At 48.1% G+C, this 20,897-nt stretch overlaps 1 protein-coding gene across 1 annotated transcript in view; it reads right to left on the bottom strand.

Moving 5' to 3' along the window:
• LOC147116043 (ciliary rootlet coiled-coil protein 2-like) overlaps nt 1–16,108 on the bottom strand; it is a 76,577-nt gene extending 60,469 nt beyond the window's left edge. The window contains exons 1-2 of the mRNA XM_085991996.1: nt 15,867–16,108; nt 6,201–6,351 (exon numbers count right to left, since the gene is read on the bottom strand). Coding sequence (XP_085848122.1) covers nt 6,201–6,351; nt 15,867–15,917 — 202 coding nt within the window. The 5' untranslated portion in view covers nt 15,918–16,108. The remainder of the gene's footprint in view (nt 1–6,200; nt 6,352–15,866) is intronic.
• Between the last annotated feature and the right edge of the window lie 4,789 nt (nt 16,109–20,897).

The following is a 20,897-nucleotide window of genomic DNA, read 5'->3' as shown; positions in this document are numbered from 1 at the left end:
TGATGATGTCACACCTGGGCGACTGTCAAAAATTCTAACTGACGCGAAAGAGGTGTTCCAACAAGGACTTGGGACTCTAAAAGGAGTAACGGCAACGATAAAAATCGAAGATAACGCAAACCCAAATTTTTTTAAGGCCAGACCGGTACCTTACGCGATCCGCCCAGCCGTTGAAGCAGAGCTGGAGAGTCTGGAGCGTTCGGGTGTGCTGTCCAAGGTGGACTGGAGCGAGTGGGCCACACCCATCATTCCTGTAATGAAGAAATCATTGAGCAGCACGCCTGGGGAACCGAAGAAGGTTCGCATCTGTGGGGACTTCAAGGTAACTGTGAACCCAGTCCTGCACACAGTACAATATCCACTTCCACGGATAGAAGATATTTTTGCCTCACTATCTGGAGGGAAACGCTTTACAAAGATTGATCTGGCCCATGCGTATCTACAAATGGAGGTGGAAGAAGCGTCTAGGAAATACCTCACGACAATCACTCACAAAGGCCTTTACCAGTACAATCGACTGGTATCCGGGGTAGCATCAGCCCCGTCTATTTGGCAGAGGGCGATGGAACAAGTCCTGCAAGGGATCCCGGGGACCCAGTGTTATTTGGACGACATCCTGGTTATGGGCGAAAATGACAGTGAACACCTTGCCAACCTGGAGCAGGTGCTCACGAGATTACAGGAATATGGGCTACGAGCCAACCACCCCAAATGCGAGTACCGGCAGTGACCACCCCTGTATATAAAGCCATAGCAGGCTTCTGTATTTCAGTTTTGAATTACTCTCTGTTCAGTAAATACCTGTTTTATTGTTCTCCTGCAGTCTGAGTATTATTGATCCTCGGACATTACAGACAAGAACAAGGATGTCTTGCTGCAGTTGTACAGGGCCTTGGTGAGACCACACCTTGAGTATTGTGTGCAGTTTTGGTCGCCTTATCTGAGGAAGGATGTTCTTGCCATGGGGGAGTGCAGCGAAGATTCACCAGACTGACACCTGGGATGGCAGGAATGACTTATGAGGAGAGATTGGGTCGATTGGGCTTATACTCGCTGGAGTTTAGAAGAATGAGAGGGGATCTCATTGAAACTTATAAAATTCTAACAGGACTGGACAGACTGGATGAAGGAAGGATGTTCTCGATGGCCGGGGAGTCCAGAACCAGGGGTCACAGTCTAAGGATAAGGGGTAAGCCATTTAGGACAGAGATGAGGAGGAATTTCTTCACCCAGAGAGTGGTGAACCTGTGGAATTATCTGCCATAGAAGGCAGTGGAGGCCAATTCATTAAATATATTCAAGAAGGAGTTGGATATATTTCTTAAGGCTAAAGGGATCAAGGGATATGGGGAGAAGGCACGGACAGGGTACTGAATTTGGATGATCAGCCATGGTCTCATTGAATGGCGGAGCAGGCTCGAGGGGCCGAATGGCCTACTCCTGCCCCAACTTCTATGTTTCTATGATTGTAAGGTTAGGATGGGGAAAGGGGAGGAGAATGCAGGTTGGCATGGGGAGTCAGGGTAGAGTGGGAGTGCTCAACCTTGACTCTGGACCCCATGAAGTCTCACGGCTTCAGGTCAAACAAGGGCAAGGAAACCTCCTGCTGATTACCAACTACCATCCTCCCTCAGCTGATGAATCAACACTACTCCTCATTAAACACCACTTGAAGGGAGCCCTGAGGGTAGCGAGGGCACAGAATGTACTCTGGGTGGGAGACTTCAATGTTCCTCACCAAGATAAGCTGGTTATTAACACCACTGACCAACATGGCCGAGTCCTGAACGATATAACTGCTAGACTGGGCTTGCAGCAGGTGGTGCCAGAACCAGCACAAGGGAATAACCTACTTGACCTCGTCCTCACCAATCTATTTGTCGCAGATCCATCTTTCCATGACAGCATTGGCAACAGTGACCACCTCTTAACTCCCCAAAGCCTCTCTATCACCTACAGAAGTCAGGATTGTGATGGAATATTCCCCATTTGCTGACGAACTGTATCACAGTGTGGTATGGCAGCTGTAGCTACTATGACCGGAAAGCCCTGCAGCGGGTAGTCAAAACTGCCCAATGCATTACCAGCACCTGGCTACCGACCATAGAGCACATATACCAGAAACGCTGTTTACGGAGGTCACGGACCATCATCAAAGACCCTACCCACCCCAGCCACAGTCTGTTCGCCCTCCTGCCATTTGGGAGACGCTACAGATGCATTCGCACCCGAACGACCAGATTTAGGAACAGCTTCTTTCCCAGGGCTGTCATCCTACTGAACTCCACAAATAAACTCTAAAGCCTGCACATCTGCCAATGCACTTTATTATGGTTATGTTTATGTTAATGTATTACAAGCCAAATGAATGTTGAATGTTTAAATGTCTTATTCTAAATGTACACTCTCGGGAGCCGCAAGCCTACATTTCGTTGTACTGCACTTGTGCACTAACAATGACAATAAAGTTGATTATTATTATTACTATTATTATTATATGGGTACAGCTCCAGCAACATTGAAAAAGCTCAACACTATCCAGGACAAAGCAGTCAGCTTAATCGGCACACCAACCACTGACTTAAACATCCACTCTCTCCACCATCGTGGCTGCAGGGTGTGCTATCTACAGGATACATAGCAGCAACTCAGCAAGGCTTCTTCAGCAGAACCTCTCAAACCCATGACCTTCACCACCTAGAAGGACAAAAGCAGCAGATGCATGGGAACACCATCACCTCAAAGTTTCCTTCTAGGTCACACACCATCCTGACTTGGTGTGGAGATGCCGGTGTTGGACTGGGGTGGACAAATGTAAGAAGTCACACAAGTTAGAAAGATTACCTATAATCATCTGGCATTATTCTCTGACTATATAATCTGTGTCTATAGGCATCTCTCCACTTCACCTGACGAAGGAGCAGCGCTCCGAAAGCTTGTGATTTCAAATAAAACTGTTGGACTATAACCTGGTGTTGTGTGAATCCTGACTTGGACATTTAGGGGGAGAAATTCAGCTGGTTGCGCCACCGATTAACGCCTAAAGAGGCCGAGAAGTGGGGCGTTAGCCAATTTCCGGGCGGGCGCAAGGCGCCTAGCGCCTCGCCCCATATTGAGCATGCATTTAGCGCCGGCGCTAAATCTTAGCGCCCACTCATGGGTGTAGGCTGATTATGATGTCATTTGAGTGTGCAACACCTTTTGGGTGCCCCGGACTGGAAATTCAGTGGCGCCCCCCTCCGTAGCACCTGGCGCTAATAGTGACAGCTTACCTGGACCTTACCAAGTCGCTCTTGGGCTGGAGGAGCGTTATTTAAAGGGGACTGGTGTGGTTTAAAAGCGGCAGCCATTTTTGGTGCACAACTTCCTCGAGAGCTACAAAGAGTTGCTGAGCTGCACACTGAGAGCCATTTGACCACTGAGCCAGCGCAGGCAGACGATCTTCAGCCTTCTGACCATCACCTTGCTGTTGGTGAGCCTTGACAACGGGGAACCTTCCTGTGGGCACTTATTATGGGGGCTGCATTGGAGGGGAACGTCCTGCTGCTGAATAATCTGGAAAGGGCACTGAGACGCTGGGAGAGGGGGGCGGGCATGGCCAGACGGAGGAGGGCCAACAGACGTCGCCACAGCAGACCTTACGCTGGCAGGGTTTTCCAACAGCAGTTTTCCTGCATGAACATGCCGGAGGAGCAGTGTGTCAGAAGGCTGCGATTTAGAAAGAAGGTGGTGGCTGAGCTGTGCCAGCTGCTTCAGCCAGATCTGCAGCCTCAGATAAGGTGCAGGACATCTCTCTCGGTGGCTGAGAAGATGCCTGCTGGCCTGAACTTCTACGCGAGCGGCTCTTCTCAGGCTGCGCGTCAGAGGCTGATCAGAAGTAGCTTCTAGGCCCCTCTCACGGAATGCTTGCTGCCATTCCAAGAACAGGAATGGAACCGGTCTGATACCCCCAAGCCTGTGAAGGGCAAGATGCATGTAAATAGAAGGCATGGCCATTGTAAATGAAGAAAGTGTTTCATTACACAAAATGTGGTCCCTTCAAACATGAGAAAGCTATGGCAACAGAAAGCAAAACTAATACACTGACACATAACTGCCTCTCACACCCGGGAGACTGTCCAAAACATTAATCACATTCCGACCATCTTCCTTGGCCTTGATTCCACTGCGCCAACCAAAGCATCCAATGCCCCATCAGTGAGGCGTTCCGCCCTCTGCCTCACCCTTTCCATTTCTTGCTAGGCTGGTGCGCCACAGGTAGGCTCCCGCTGCTTTGAAGGCCTACAAGGCAGTGAGTGTGTCTGGTGATGCCAATTGACCTGCCCCTTTAAGAACTGGCCGGTGCCAGTGTGTCTCAGGGAAAGTGATTATTGAAAGCACCTGCGCTGCGTCCCGCCGCCGCTAAATTGGGTTGCGCCCCCGAGTTAGCACCTTAAGAGCCTCGTGCAGTGCCTGATTTAGCGCCGCAATCACCCTCAGGGGCGCAACGACCCAATATCGTGCCAGGTGGCGCTAAATCGCAACTGGCACTAGGCTTTGCGCTTCGCCAGACTAGCGCCCCAAACGGGGCTATACCCAATTTCTCCCCCATATTGTTATTCCTTCATTGTCACTGGATCAATGATGTCAGAAGCACTTCTTCACACCAAGAGTGATTAATACATGGAATGGTCACCAGGTAGGGTAGTGGAGAGAAAACTATGGAGTTATTTACAGGCAATTGTGTGCTGTGATAGGGGACCATAGGTTTCTATGAAAGGATGAGCTGGATAGGCCAAATGGCCTCCTTCAATGGTACTTACCTTTGAGCAATAAAATAAATATTTGCATTTATACAGCACTTTATCAAATCACCAACAGGTCTCCGAGTACTTCACACAATGAATGCAGTGACGATGATATAGGCAAAGTGCCAAACTTTAATACATATGCTGACATTCGATCTGCTAACAGCATGGTGTGAATGAATTTTACGTACCATTCAATACAGGCACTGAAAATCTGAAGCACAATGGGATCAGACATATTTACAGGTTCTGATGTGCCAAAATGAACAGAGTGAAGAAGCTGAGCCGTACTGCATATTCTGGAATACTTACACACTTCCTCACTTATCCATTACGTACAGTAAATAACAATTTTACAAATAACATCATTCTGTATGTGAGCTCATAAGTAGTCCCAGTATAACAGGTGCTAACTCATCGCATTCCCTGTGAACAACGGTGTAACATTTTACACTCCTGCTACGTGTTGCCTGTTATGTGATTTCATCCTGAAAGTTTGAAAGATGGCCAAGCTGTCCCATGAGTTGATGGATACGTATCTTGCAGCCAGCGATAAGCTGTATGAAAAGAACAGCTAGGAGCAATAAGCTAATTAATAAAGCACTATTAACCGAGCAAGAAGTACTGGAGGCATGCTCAGTACACAGAACATTAGCAGCTCAGCAAGTAACGGTAACAAGGAGCTCAGCAGCATAATTGCAGTCACGTGCTGATTGGCTCTGAGCATTAATTAGAATCCGCCCAATTTGAAAATGCACGGGGAAGTTGTGTGTTGACAAAAAAGAGTAAAAAATGAACTTCCATTTAATGCAATTTTCTGGCACTAAAACTGTGCACCATCTACAAGATGCACTGCAGCAACTCACCAAGGCTTCTTCGACAGCCCCTCACAAACCCGTGACCTCTACCTAGTAGAAGGACAAGGGCAGCAGGTGCATGGGAATACCACCACTTCCAAGTTCCCCTCCAAGTCACACATCATCCTGACTTGGAAATATTTCGCCATTCCTTCATCGTCGGTGGGTCAAAATCCTGGAACTCGCTACCTAACAGCACTGTGGCCGTACCTTCACCACACGGACTGCAGCGGTTCCAGAAGATGGCTCACTGCCACCAAGGGCTTTTTTTTCAAGGGCAATTAGGGATGGGCAATAAATGTTGGCTTTGCCAGCGACTCCTAAATCCCATGAATGAATAAAAAGAAATGCCACTCCCACAGACTTAACAAAATACAATACACTGCAGCAAGCACTGGAATACAAAAGCGCACTGCAAAAGCCTCAGGAGGCAGAAGACGTGGCCCTTGTAAACTAAATGTAAATGTCACTCTCCATTTCCATAGTAACGTATTGTATTCACCATTACCCTTCCGCTCCCTAGTAATGTGATTTTTATTTAGAGCTGTACACTAACCTTCCATTATTTCCTCAGTTAGATTCTTGGTAACTATCTCTCGGATTCGAGCAGGGACCAGAGTTGGTGCAGCGCCTTCCCCTTCTCCACGCACCGTCAGACTTTTGTCCTCTCCACTTACCTCTGGGTTCAGGACAGTGTCTTCCAGTTTCTGAAACAACAGGAAAATAATTAGCTGAGACACACACACACATACTCAGACCCACAAACTCAGAATGTTCTGCAGCATCTACTGTAGTTTCCCAGACACTTAAAATAATAGACCTGGAGAACTTAATCCCAATGCCAGTGTTTGGTACTATTTTATGAAGTTTTCACAAAGTTTGCCAAAACCTTTATTAACATTAAAATAACAGAAGTGTTAAGAGAAAGCAAGGGAACAGTGAACCCTACAGGAAAGAATGCCATACGCAAGTCCATGTGCATGTCCATGAGAAACTCAACTGTTGGACTGACCACTGGAGAAACATCTACCTTTAGAAGGATGCACTGATTTTAAGACACAGGATCTGGATAAGAATTTACATCAGGTTAAGCCACATAGTGCCCCAGAATCACTAGACGGAGAGGCAATGAAGTCAAAGTTAGCGCCCCATTATGCCCAGAAACTGGGCAAAGATGAATGTTACACACCAGGAAATTGGGCAGAAATCAGTTCCAACTGACTTCCATGTAGCTTTGCACCATCAGATTTACTGCAGTGGAACTTTTTTTGCCTCCAGCTCCTTCCAGACTGTGGCTATCAGCCTATCAGTCAATCTGCAGCCCATATAACTTGGCACAACAAGTCACTTAGTCCAGTCCCGCTCGCTTGCTTGCACCCCGCCAGGACGGCATCGCACAGTGAGTTAAGCGCTGGGCAAATGTTAATTAGCCTCAGCGCCAATTTTTCGGTCCTGCCAGAGCCACCATTTTCGGCGGCCGTTAACGCCCAGCCGCAGTGCACTGGCAGCTTTTGTGGTAGTCACGAATTTCTAGGCAACAGGACTTGCACTTATATAGGGCCTTTCACGACCCCCAGACAGCCCAAAGTGCTTTACAGCCAATTATGTATTTTTTTAAAGCGTAGTCACTCTTGTAATGCAGGAAACGCAGCCGCCAAATTGCACATGGCCAGCTCCCACAAACAGCAATGTGATAATGGCCAGGTAATCTTTTTTTTTAGTGTTGTTGATTAATGGGGAATGGAGCAACAAAGTAAAGCTCCCACTACTCTGCCCCACGAATATTCCTTTAATCCAATCCGACACCAGACAACTTTGTGACCTCTCTGAATGAGGTTGCCAATTTAAGGAGAGTATTTTACATAGATACATAGATACATAGAAGATAGGAGCAGGAGTAGGCCATTCGGCCCTTCGAGCCTGCTCCGCCACTCAATGAGATCATGGCTGATCATCCAAATTCAGTACCCGGGCCCTGCCTTCTCCCCATATCCCTTGATCCCTTTAGCCTTAAGAAATATATCCAACTCTTTCTTGAATATACTTAATGAACTGGCCTCCACCGCCCTCTGTGGCAGAGAATTCCATAGGTTCACCACTCTCTGGGTGAAGAAATTCCTCCTCATTTCAGTCCTAAATGGCTTACCCCTTATCCTTAGACTATGACCCCTGGTTCTGGACTCCCCGGCCATCAGAAACATCCTTCCTGTATCTAGTCTGTCCAGGCCTGACAGAATTTTATAGGTTTCGATGAGATCCCCTCTCAATCTTCTAAACTCCAGTGAGTATAAGCCCAATCGACACAATCTCTCCTCATACGTCATTCCTGCCATCCCAGGTATCAGCCTGGTGAATCTTCGCTGCACTCCTTCCATGGCAAGAACGTCCTTCCTCAGGTAAGGTGACCAAAACTGCACACAATACTCAAGGTGTGGTCTCACCAAGGCCCTGTACAACTGCAGCAAGACATCCTTGTTCTTGTACTCGAACCCTCTTCCTACGAAGGCCAACATACCATTTGCCTTCTTAACCGCCTGCTGCACCTGCATGCTTACCTTCAGCGGCTGGTGCACAAGAACACCCAGGTCTCTTTGCACTTCCCCTTCTCCCAATCTATTACCATTCAAATAATAATCTGCCTTCCTGTTTTTGTCACCAAAGTGGATAACCTCACATTTATCCACATTATAGTGCATTTGCCATGTTTCTGCCCAATCACCCAACCTGTCCAAATCGTGCTGGAGTTTCACGACATCCTCCTCACAGCATACCCTCCCCCGCAGCTTTGTGTCGTCTGCAAATTTGGAGATATTACATCCAATTCCCTCGTCCAGATCATTAATATATATTGTGAACAGCTGGGGTCCTTGGACCAATCCTTGCGGTACCCCACTAGTCACTGCCTGCCACTCGGAAAACGACCCGTTTATTCCAACTCTTTGCTTTCTGTCCGCCAACCAGCTCTCTATCCAAGTCAATACCTTGCCCCCAATCCCATGTGCCTTAATTTTGCATGCTAATCTCTTATGCGGGACCTTATCGAAAGCCTTCTGAAAGTCCAAATACACCACATCCACTGGTTCTCCCTTATCTATTTTGCCCGTTACATCCTCAAAAAATTCCAGTAGATTAGTCAAGCATGATTTACCTTTTGTAAATCCATGTTGACTTTGTCCGATCCTGTCGCTGTTTTCCAAGTGCTCTGCTATTACATCTTTTATAATGGACTCTAGCATTTTCCCCACTACCGATGTCAAGCTTACCGGTCTATAATTCCCTGCCTTTTCTCTACCACCTTTTTTGAATAGTGGGGTAACATTAGCTACCCGCCAATCCATGGGTACCGTTCCAGAGTCTATCAAGTTCTGGAAGATGACCAGCAATGCATCTACTATTTCTAGGGCCACTTCCTTAAGTACCCTGGGATGTAGATTATCAGGCCCTGGGGATTTATCGGCCTTCAGTCCCATCAATTTTCCTAACACCATTTCCCTACAAATACTGATTTCTTTCAGTTCCACCCTTTCATCAGACCCTATATTCCCCGGCATCTCTGGGAGGTTATTTGTGTCCTCTTTTGTGAAGACAGAACCAAAATATGTATTTAGTTGGTCTGCCATTTCTTTGTTCCCCATTATAAATTCCCCCGATTCTGACTGCAAGGGACCTACGCTTGACTTCACCAATCTTTTTCTCTTCACATATCTATAAAAGCTTTTACAGTCAGTTTTTATGTTCTCTGCAAGCTTACTCTCATATTCTATTTTCCCTTTCTTAATTAATCCCTTTGTCCTCCTTTGTTGAATCCTAAACTGCTCCCAATCCTCAGGATTATTGCTTTTTCTGGCCAATTTATATGCCCTCTCCTTGGACCTTATGCTATCCCTAATTTCCCTTGTTAGCCACGGTTGGGTCACCTTTTTTGTTTTATTTTTATGCCAAACTGGGATGAACAAATTCTGTAGTTCATCCATTCGGTCTTTGAATGTTTGCCATTGCCTATCCACCGTCAACCCTTTGAGTGCCATTCCCCAATCAATCCTACCCAACTCGCTCCTCAGACCATCATAGTTTCCTTTATTTAAATTGAGGACCCTAGTCTCCGAGTCAACTACTTCATTCTCCATCTTAATGAAGAATTCGTTCATGTTATGATCGCTCCGACCCAAGGGGCCTCTTACAACAAGATTGCTAATTAATCCTTTCTCATTACATAATGCCCAGTCTAAGATGGCCTGATCTCTGGTTGGTTCCTCGACATATTGGTCCAGGAAACCATCCCGTAAACACTCCAGGAATTCCTCCTCCACAGTATTGTTACTCATTTGGTTGGCCCAATCTATATGTAGATTAAAGTCACCCATGATGACTGCTGTGCCCTTATTGCACGCTTCTTTAATTTCTCTTTTAATGCCATCCCCAACCTCCGCCTTACTGTTTGGAGGTCTATAAACCACTCCCACTAACGTTTTTTTCCCCTTAGTATTTCTCAATTCCAGCCATACAGATTCCACCTCATCAGAGCTAATATCCTTCATTACAATTGTGTTAATCCCTTCTTTAACTAGTAATGCTACCCCACCTCCCTTTCCTTTTTGCCTATCTTTCCTGAATATCGAATACCCCTGGATGTTGAGTTCCCAGTCCTGGCCTTCCTTGAGCCACGTTTCCGTAATCCCAACCAAATCATATTTGTTTACTTCTATTTGCGCAGCCAATTCATCCACCTTATTACAAATGCTCCTCGCATTAAGACACAAAGCCTTCAGGCTTGTTTTTTTAACGCTCTTAGACCTATTAGAATTATTATTTACTGTGGCCATGTTTGATTTAAACAGTTGATTTCTCTGACTGCCACTTTTGTTTTTCTCCTTCCTATCTTTTGCTTTTATCCTTGTTTCCCTTTCCTCTGTCTCCCTGCTCAGGTTCCCAACCCCCTGCCATTTTAGTTTAAACCCTCCCCCACAGCACTAGCAAACACTCCCCCTAGGACATTGGTTCCAGCCCTGCCCAGGTGCAAACCGTCCGGTTTGAACTAGTCCCACCTCCCCCAGAACCGGTTCCAATGTCCCAGGAACTTGAATCCCTCCCCCTGGCACCATTCCTCTAGCCACATATTCATCTGAAGTATCCTTCTATTTCTACTCTGACTAGCACGTGGTACTGGTAGCAATCCTGAGATTACTACCTTTGAGGTCCTGTTTTTAAATTTATCTCCTAACTCCCTATACTCCGCTTTTAGGACCTCATCCCGCTTTTTACCTATATCGTTGGTGCCTATATGCACCACGACAACTGGCTGTTCACCCTCCCCTTCCAAGATGTTCTGGAGTCGCTCGGAGACATCCTTGACCCTTGCACCAGGGAGGCAACACACCATCCTGGAGTCTCATTTGCGGCCGCAGAAACGCCTATCTATTCCCCTTACAATTTAATCCCCTATTACTATAGCTCTACCCCTCTTTTTCCTCCCATTCTGTGCAGCAGAGCCACCCCTGGTGCCAGGAAGTTGGCTGCTGCTGCCTTCCTCTGATAAGCCATCCCCCCCAACAGTACTCAAAGTGGTGTATCTGTTGGAGAGGGGGATGGCCACAGGGGATCCCTGCACTACCTGCCTGCGCCTAGTACTCTGCCTGTTGGTCACCCGTTCCCTTTCTTCCTGTCCAACCTCTACCTGCGGTGTGTCCAACTCTGTAAATGTGCTATTCACGTTGTCCTGAGCATCGTGAACGCTCCAGTATGTGTCCAATCGTAGCTCCAGCGCCGCAATGTGGTCTGTCAGTAGCTGCAGCTGGACACACTTCCTGCACATGTAGTTGTCAGGGACACAGGAAGTGTCCCTGAGTTCCCACATATCGCAGGAGGAGCAGATCACGGGGCCCGGCTGTCCTGCCATGACTTACCCTTTAATTAATTGAATTTAAATTAAATCAATCAATCCCACTAATTACACTACAGTTAACTGGTTTACCAACAGTCCCTGCTACACCAGAGAGACCTTAGAAACTATAAACCAGAGTTAAAGTTTAAAGAAAAAAGAGAAATACTCACCAACCAAATACTCACCAACCAATCACTTACCTGCTTCCTGGTGACGTCACACTTTGATTACTTTTTACCTCTCTCCCCTGCTGTTGAACTGGTTGGGCCGCTCCTCACTCACTGCCGCTGGTGTAACTGTAACTGCCGCCGATGCTGTGTTCCCACACAGGCCCGCTCTAGTCGGGCTGCTCCTGACTCACTGCCGCCGGTTTGAACTGCCGCCGATGCTGTGTTCCCACACAAGCCCGCTCTAGTCGGGCCGCTCCTCACTCACTGCCGCCGGTTTGAACTGCCGCCGATGCTGTGTTCCCACACAGGCCCGCTCTAGTCGGGCCGCTCCTGACTCACTGCCACCGGTTTGAACTGCCGCCGATGCTGTGTTCCCACACAAGCCCGCTCTAGTCGGGCTGCTCCTGACTCACTGCCACCGGTTTGAACTGCCGCCGATGCTGTGTTCCCACACAGGCCCGCTCTAGTCGGGCTGCTCCTGACTCACTGCCACCGGTTTGAACTGCCGCCGATGCTGTGTTCCCACACAGGCCCGCTCTAGTCGGGCTGCTCCTGACTCACTGCCACCGGTTTGAACTGCCGCCGATGCTGTGTTCCCACACAGGCCCGCTCTAGTCGGGCTGCTCCTGACTCACTGCCACCGGTTTGAACTGCCGCCGATGCTGTGTTCCCACACAGGCCCGCTCTAGTTGGGCTGCTCCTGACTCACTGCCACCGGTTCACTTCAGCACTCCTGCCGAGGGCTCACGGCACCTTTCTGGAAGTTGCACATGCCTGGCCTGTGATCTTCAGTCCATCAATTTTAATGGATGGAAAATCAGTGGCTTGGGGTTCACAATTTCTGATATGCATTCCAGGTATCTGCCAGCTGCGCCACAGATCACCCCTTTAGTTCCAAATTAGGAGCGGTTTTGTACTGAAGTCCTCACTCCACTAGGAGCAGGGTTGAAACTGTCCAAACTCTTTTTCAATAGGGGCCCTTACCCAGGTTCTAGAGGTTGCGAGGCTGTCGAATGCATTACCGGAGTTGATGACTGAAGTAGAGACTCTGGACAAACATCCCAAAAGTTTCTGGTTGGTGCACTCCCACTGGTGACCTCTGCCCACCAACCCTAAGATTTTGCTGCTTGATTGATAGCAACCCAAGGGCAAATGCAGAGATCAGTGGTGTGAGCAGACAAGCTGATTTGTAGTTGCTTATCTCCGTAGCAGATGATGCCAGGCTGGAGGGAGTGTTGTAGCAGGGCAGCTTGTTTTGCAATATACTAGAAAAACACAATTACAGGGGTGCAGTGGGATACTGTGGTTTTGTGACCCATTTCAACATTGCCCAAGAGCCTAACTGCCTGTTCTTTTCATGGGGCAGTGCTCAGAGTAACAGGCATACAGAAAAAAAACAACGGTGCTTGTACAAGTTTATATATCTCAAACTCTTGATTTCTGGATTAGTTCATAGCAGTCACACCTTCGCCACTAAGTGGAGATGGATATATGCAAGCCAGCAAGCAACAAGATGCATCAGAAGCCTGTATATACGGGCTGAATATTGGCAAAAGAAACACCTCTTTAAATCGATCATGGAGCTTCTTGAGGTAGAAGCACAGCCTTGTTTACTTTGCTGCACAGTTCCCAGCAATACTGCACTGAAGTGTCAGCTCAGATTATGTGCTAAACTCCTGGAGTGGGACTCAAGCCCACAACCTTCCAACTCAGAGCTGCCATTAGCAGCTGCCCAGCAAAGTGCATGGGTCATTGAATGAGTTCTGATGCCTTGGCTTAGCACAGCCAAGTATAGTCAGATGACAACAAGCCCTGCGCTTACCAACTAAATCACAGGGGATGGAGATCTGTATTCATTTATACAGTTTCATTCAGAATTTGGTCTTTGTACATGTCATGGCCCTGTTGCTCCAGGTAGGTTATCCAAACATGGTCCAAACTGAAGGTTTAATAGTTTTGAGGCAATGAGTGGCAGTTTACTGCGTGATAATTGGCTTGCAGTGAAGTAGCAGTAAGTGTATTACAGGGCTGACTCTCCCAGTAGATGTTCCAGGCATTGAAGGCACCCACGGGGAGAACTGACCAGGAAACCGCAGGCCTGCCTCCCTGATTGATTTAAATGGGTGAAAGATTAGAGGCTGCGGGCCGTGACATCTCAACCAGTGCTCCCTGCGAGCATCACTCTTTGCTGGGAGCGCCTGATTGTGGTATCGGCCCTTACCTGTGGCTTTTCAGTAGCTGCAAGCCTGTTCCTCCAGCATTTGTGTATGAGAGTGCATGCAGCACGTGTCCAGTACTACACATACAACATTGCTAATCTTTACACTAACTCTCCATTCACTGGGAACCATTAGCCATTGTGTTCGGTTTGACCTCAATGTTTTCTTTCTGATCCCTACTACAGGCCAGTTACAGGTAATAATTCAGGATGGCAGACACATCAGCTAAACAGAAAATGCTGGAAATGCTCAGCAGGTCAGACAGCATCTGTGGAGAGAGAAACAGTTAACGTTTCAGATCGGTGACCTTTTGCCAGAGTAGAACTCTTAAGGCAGGCACATGAAGCACACTGTGGTGAGTGGAAATTAGCAGATGGTTGTGATGTTACTCATTAATTTGACAACGTAGAAAGTGAGACAGAAAAATTACAACCTTCATTGGCCATCAGCCTGATAAAAGTGAAGAATCACAAAATGAACTGAATACACAGCTTAGATGGGCGATGTCTACCACTGCTAATGTCCCTGTGCATAATAGTCAAAGTTGGTCCCCAAGTCAAAGGTGTTTGATATGTTGAAGGTGAGATGAAGTAAGGTGAGAGGCGGCTCACGTGGAGCATAAACACCAGCATAGAAATGTGGGGCCGAATGGCCTGTTCCTGTGCTGTAAATTCTATGATTCAAACCGTAGTGAGATGGAGATTGGGCCCAACACTTTATGGCTTTAGTCTGCTGGATGGCCTCTTGAGTTTCAAACTCAAAGTGGGGTCCAATGGGGGGAGGGGGGCAGCAGGGTGAATGGTACAGCCTCAAAAATAAAGTCAGATTGGGAGAGGTCAAACTCAAAATGAAGTCCGATGGGGGGGGGGTGGCGGGTATTTGGTACAACCAAAATGCAGCTGGACAGGGGTCAGTACAGAAACAGAAGGAAGTTTCAAAGGTGGATTTAATTCACTGGGTGGTCTCCTGAGTTAAACTGCACCCGGTGCAGACTCAAGATGGGTGGGAAGAAGTGCATATCGCACATAAGAGCATAAGAAATAGGAGCAGGAGTAGGCCATTCGGCCCTTTGAGCCTGATTTGCCCTTCAATAAGATCATGGCTGATCTTCTACCTCAACTCCACTTTCCTGCCCTATCCCCATATCCCTTGGTTCCCTGAGTATCCAAAAATCTATTGATCTCTGTCTAGAATATACTCAACAGCTGAGCCTCCACAGTCCTCTGGGGTAGAGAATTCCAAAGATTCACCACCCTCTGAGTGAAGAAATTCCTCCTCATCTCAGTCCTAAATGGCCGACCCCTTATCCAGAGACTGTGACCCTAGTTCTGGACTCTCCAGCCAGGGGAAACATCCTCCCAGCATCTACCGTGCCAAGCCCTGTAAGAATTTTACGTGTTTCAATGATCCATATCACACATGGCTTTCGCGTGGTGAGTAATCTCCCCAAATCACGCTGCCAGTTTTAGGATCACGCGTGCTCAGAGCCGCACTGCAGGGACAGGACAATTTTGCGAAGCAGCGCTCCCGGAGCGGAGCCTGAGGCACCTGGCTGTGCTTCTCGGGAAAGGGTGGCTGCGCTGCCCAGGATTCTCTGTCCCTTGAGACTGCACCAGCCCCTCAAGGGAACACATTCCTCAGTGCTGGGCTGTACCTGAGCACCAAGCTCACACATTGCAGGCGAACAAGGCAGTCTGCCAACCCGGCTCCCCCGCTACCCCAGGGAGGGGAGCCACCCCCGGGGAGGGGAGGCGAAGTTTGGCTGGAAGTAATTCCCTACCTTGGGGATTCCCACTCGTTGTTTGAAAGAAAGATGTGCGTTTATATAGCGCCTTTCACGACCACCAGACGTCCCAAAGCGCTTTACAGCCAATGAAGTGCATTTTGAAGTGTAGCCACGTTGTAAGGTGGGAAATTAAGTGCCAAAGTGAAAGGAAAACAGCCGCGTCTACCTGGATCACAGTCTCCAGCTTCTCCTCAAGGCGCTCGCTCGGTGAACTCATGGGGATCCCGGTGCCCCTGGACCACCCGCAGCAGGCAAGCAGCAGCTCGGCCCCGGCTGCACGACCTGCGGGATGGGAAGGGGGTGCTGGGGTTGCTGCTGGCCGGGCCCGGCCGCCCTTCGCTGCTCTCGCCGGCTGCACTCAGTCCCGGCTCTGGCGGGCGATCAGCTGCAGCCCCGGTCCCCCACGGTCTTTCCCCCGCCGAACCCTCCCCGGCGACGGTTGCTGGGGAAACAGCTTGCGTTGTCGTGGAAACGGGACGCCGGGCGAAGGCGGGTCGCCTGGAGACGGGGACGCTTTGGAAAGCTGCGTCTGCAGTCGGGAGAGTGCTGGAGGGAGGGCGTCCAGACCGGCGGGATCCAGGCAGCGAGGAGCGGGATCGGCAGCAGCAACACACAGGACAAAACATGAGAGGCAGAATAAAAGGGGGAAGAAAAACATTGCATGGGCTCAACTATCAAATCAATAATCTGCATTGAAGTGGTTGCATGTGGCTGCAACATTAACAACAACTTATATTTATATAGCGCCTTTAACGTAGTAAAACGTCCCAAGGCGCTGCACAGGAGTGTTAAAGACGGAACATGAGCCACATAAGGAGAAATTAGGGCAAGTGACCAAAAGCTTGGTCAAAGAGGTAGGTTTTAAGGTGCGTCTTAAAGGAGGAAAGAGAGGTAGCGAGGCGGAGAGGTTTAGGGAAGGCATTCCAGAGCTTAGGGCCGAGGCGACAGAAGGCACGGCCACCAAAGGTTGAGCGACTCTAATCAGGGATGCTCAAAAGGGCAGAATTAGAGGAGCGCAGATTTCTCGGGGGGTTGTGGGGCTGAAGGAGATTACAGAGATAGGGAGGGGCGAGGCCATGGAGGGATTTGAAACCAAGGATGAGAATTTTGAAACCAAGGCGCTGCTTAACCGGCAGCTAGTGTAGGATAAGGTTACAGAGCCACCGGAGGTTAAACTGCCGTTGGCACTGTAAAGGAATATACTATAAGGAACACTACCTTATAACTTCTTTAAAACATGACAAACTGGGTTTGGAAATTTAGAAACCTAACTATGAAATAGCTATGAAAGTATTCTGGCTATTGAGATAAGACAGTTGTTGACCCTGAATAAATAACCTTATTGAAACAGAAGGTGCATGGCTCCGACAGGCTGACTTTTGGGAACAAAAACAATGGTTCACCCTGGATAAGGGGCTCGATTTTGTCAGTGGGGAGCTTTTGGAGGCGGGACTCCCACTTTTTGGGTTGTAGTCCCACCCCCATTGACTTGTGGCCAACCCATGCTATTTTCCCTTGATTGACCTTGTTAAGCCTGCCCAGCGGGCTCAGCAGGCCAATTAAGGGACACCTGGTTACTGGTGACGTCAGCGATTGACATTTCATCTGTCAAGAGCTTTTGACAGATGAAAAATCAGTGTTTGACAGCTCTGTGAAGCTGTCCAACATTGACAATCTGACTTCTAACTTGAGTCCTTCTACTCAGACTCAGTTAGAGATCTCTCCAGACCAGAAAGCAGAGGCTGCAGCTTTTGACAGTTCAGCGGCCATTCTGCTTTCTGTGCCGGTGAGCTGAGGGACTCCCAAGAACTGAAGGAAGGAAGCCTGCAGGAGAAAGTAAAGGTAAGTAAAACTTATTAAAAGACTTTACACTTACCTCACACAATTACCTCTGCACACATGCACCCATCATTCACCTGCACAATGGACATCTCGACCCCTCCAACCCCTGCAGACCGACGGTCTGCCTCGCTAACTTGGCGTGGTTTGGAGCCGTCGGACAGCCCACACTTCAGGGTTAAAAATAGGGATTAGGCAAAAAACTGCCTGTTAACTACCTGTTAACAGGCAGTTAATTGGCACTAATCCCCTTCCCGCCTCAGGGAGGCGGCTCCCAGCACAGGTCAGGTACCCGCCTCCTGGGACATTGGCACGGAGGCGGGTTGGGGGCGGGATGGGTTCTTGCCCCCCCTGATTCTGCAATTTTCCCACCACTCCTGCCTCCAAACCCGCCTCCTCGGGGCTTGGAAAATCGAGCCCAAGGTGTTTTAATTTAAACTTCGTAAAGATGGCACATAAGATAAGGAACATCTGCCCTCATAAAAATGACATAAAATAAGGGACACCTGCCCGTCACACCGTTTTATATGGTTAACCCAGAACACCTGGAGAAAGACAAGATTCTGGAATATTACAAGCTGATGTAGCAGTAAAGAATTGCAGAGGTCAGCAGAAAGATGAATAGGGATAATTAACTTGCATCAGCAGAAAACCTTAAAGGAAATACAACTGGAAAAGGGTATAAATATTGAAGTTTCAAATGGGATATCAGAGTCGCTTTAATCGGGCAAGGCGATTCTCAGCTACAGAGGCGACTCTCTGGTCTACCTCTTTGTACCTCGGGGATCAAAGGTATTTGATATTGATAGATATCCTGTATAGAAAACTTTAAGAACTGTAATACTGTAGTGAAGTTAAGATTTAAAAGTAAGATTCTCTGTTAAAAAGATCATATTTTTTCTCTTTGTGGAATTGTTAACTTTGTGATTGACTGATTCACCAACTGTAAATTGCACGTTGGTTCTCTATATATTTTTAGAATTGTCTCACATAAGTCTTCTGTATCAATAACTCGCAAAATCAATCTCTGTACACTCTTTGGTGAAGAGTTACAGAATTCTAAAGGAGTTCTCCGGACCCTCATAATATCCGGGACGTTACAGTCTAGCTAAACTTATTAAAAGTGTTATCTGGAGGAGGGTAACATTCTCGGGTTGTTCCTTTCCTTTAGGGAGAGATAGCCTGGATCTTTAGACCCAATTGTAGGGGGTTTCTCTTGCTCGTTCTGGTCTCCTGCCAGGCTTCGTGCAATAATTACCCTTGAGTGGTTCGACCCGCTCCCCCTACGGTTCTAGACCTTGGACTTAGATGCAGAGAACAGTAGTGCAGAGAAAGGACTCAATAGACCAGGTTGAACAGCACAAAATGGATGCTTTTATTTTTAAACAGTTTGAAGCATTACAAAATACATGTCATAGGCACAGATTAAAGTAACTACAATCATGCACAAATTTATGAACTTGACTCTATGGAAATGGGGAACACACGGCACATCGTAAAAGGGAAAACACATTACGATTACCCTTAACTCCCTCCCCTATACCTAAACTAAGTTTCGACCTGGGGAACTTGGGATCATGCTCACCACTCTCAAAATCGCGAAAAAGGGGGTTCGCAGCCTTTTGGCACCGCTTTCCGTCGTCACGTGGATTTGGAAAATTCTGGCGCAGTCGATATTCTCTCTCTCTCTCTCGAGGCGGCGGGGTAGACACAGCCTCGATGAGCGCTCGTCAAGGTTGAAGATCAGCTACAAGCAGTTGAAGAACTGCATACAAATGGGAGAATCTGAAGGTCTCTGGCCGAATGGTATGCCGAGGACCTCCCTCGCTCCCGCCTGGCTCGGTGGCTTTCCAGAGGGTTTCTTCTCCTTCGGCCTGGGTCGTCGATGATCTCCCGACCCCAGTACCCGGGCCACCCTCGTCATCTTCCCGTCGTCACCGAGCCTTGTCTGGCTGAACACCGACCACGTTGTCTTTTCGCCGAAATTGTCCGTCCGAAGCGTCTTCAAAAAGACGAAGTGTCTTCATCAATTCCAAAGCTACCGAGGTAGAAGAGGCGCCGATCCTGGATCGGTGTAACCGTCACCGTCCGTCCTTCGTTCGTCCGTTCGTTCCGTCGATCACTCCGATAATGTCGATCGTGTTTCCTCCGATCGTTCCTTGTAGAAGAAGTTGTGTTTAGATGGACTTTCAATCCATAGTTATACTCTTTTGGGACAGTCTTATCTCCCGCCAAATCATAGTCCTGTCTTTGTATTAATTTTGGCAGGCAGAAATCTCTGCAGGGGCGCTTTGTCTTGTAACGGGAGCCGGTGATTACTTAACTGGCCTTCCTGGCCGATAATGTCTTTTAATGTCTTTTACATTGTCATCGCGACTCGGTTCGCATATTGATCGGTCCGGAGATTTTCCTTGATGGCTGTTAAACGGTTTCTCCTTTGTACAATAAATGGGTATAAGTGTTTTTGCATTGTCCGCCCATATCTTGATGGGCCCCATCCTGTACTTAGAATCCATTGAATATGTATGCTGTTTCCCTGAGTTTCGGTTCCCAGATACTGGCTTTCGCGGGCTTACTGTCTTCAATCCACAAGCCTGTCTGGCTTGCAGTAACAGAAATAAAATGGTCCAGAAAACTGATCACGGGGCCCGGCGGCCATTTTGTATGCCCTTTTATCAAAGGTTTTTCTGTGCAAGCTTACTTTGGTCAATAAACAGCCTTATTTTATCCGGTTTTCTTGCGCGATTATTGCTGAAAATTTCGAATCTTACAACGGTGGGGGACTGGGCGATGGGTGAGGATCAGGGGACAGGAGCAGCACATTAAGGTGGGGCAGATGGGTGGGGGAGGAGTAGGGGCGGAGGGCTTGTGGGGAATCAGAGGCCTTGAGGTATGGTGCAGACCCTTCTACCTGCCTCGGGAATTCACGGCTGTTATCATCACTGCGGTCTACATCCCACCACACGCTAATGCCAAACTAGCACTGAAGGACCTCTACAGGGCCATCAGCGAACAACAAACTGCGTACCCAGATGGAGCTTTTATCATCGCGGGGGACTTCAATCACATAAACCTAAAAACTGTACTACCGAAATTCCACCAGAATGTTTCCTGCCCCACAAGAGGGGAGAACACACTGGGTCAAGTCTACACAAGCATTGTAGACGCTTATAAGGCCATTCCCTGCCCCCACCTTGGGAAGTCTGACCACCTCTCCCTGTTTCTAGCCCCGGCATACAAACCGCTCATCAAAAGAATGAGAACATCAGTGAGATCAGTGAAAGTATGGCCAGAGGGGGCAGTCTCGGAGCTTCAGGATTGCTTCGAACGCACTGATTGGGGCATGTTTGCCCATAAT

This window comes from Somniosus microcephalus, chromosome 6 (assembly GCF_052327205.1).
Source record: "Somniosus microcephalus isolate GS21.2 chromosome 6, FLI_Smic_1.0, whole genome shotgun sequence".
In the NCBI taxonomy this organism is placed as follows: Eukaryota; Metazoa; Chordata; class Chondrichthyes; order Squaliformes; family Somniosidae; genus Somniosus; species Somniosus microcephalus.
This window is presented reverse-complemented; position numbering and strand designations above follow the sequence as displayed.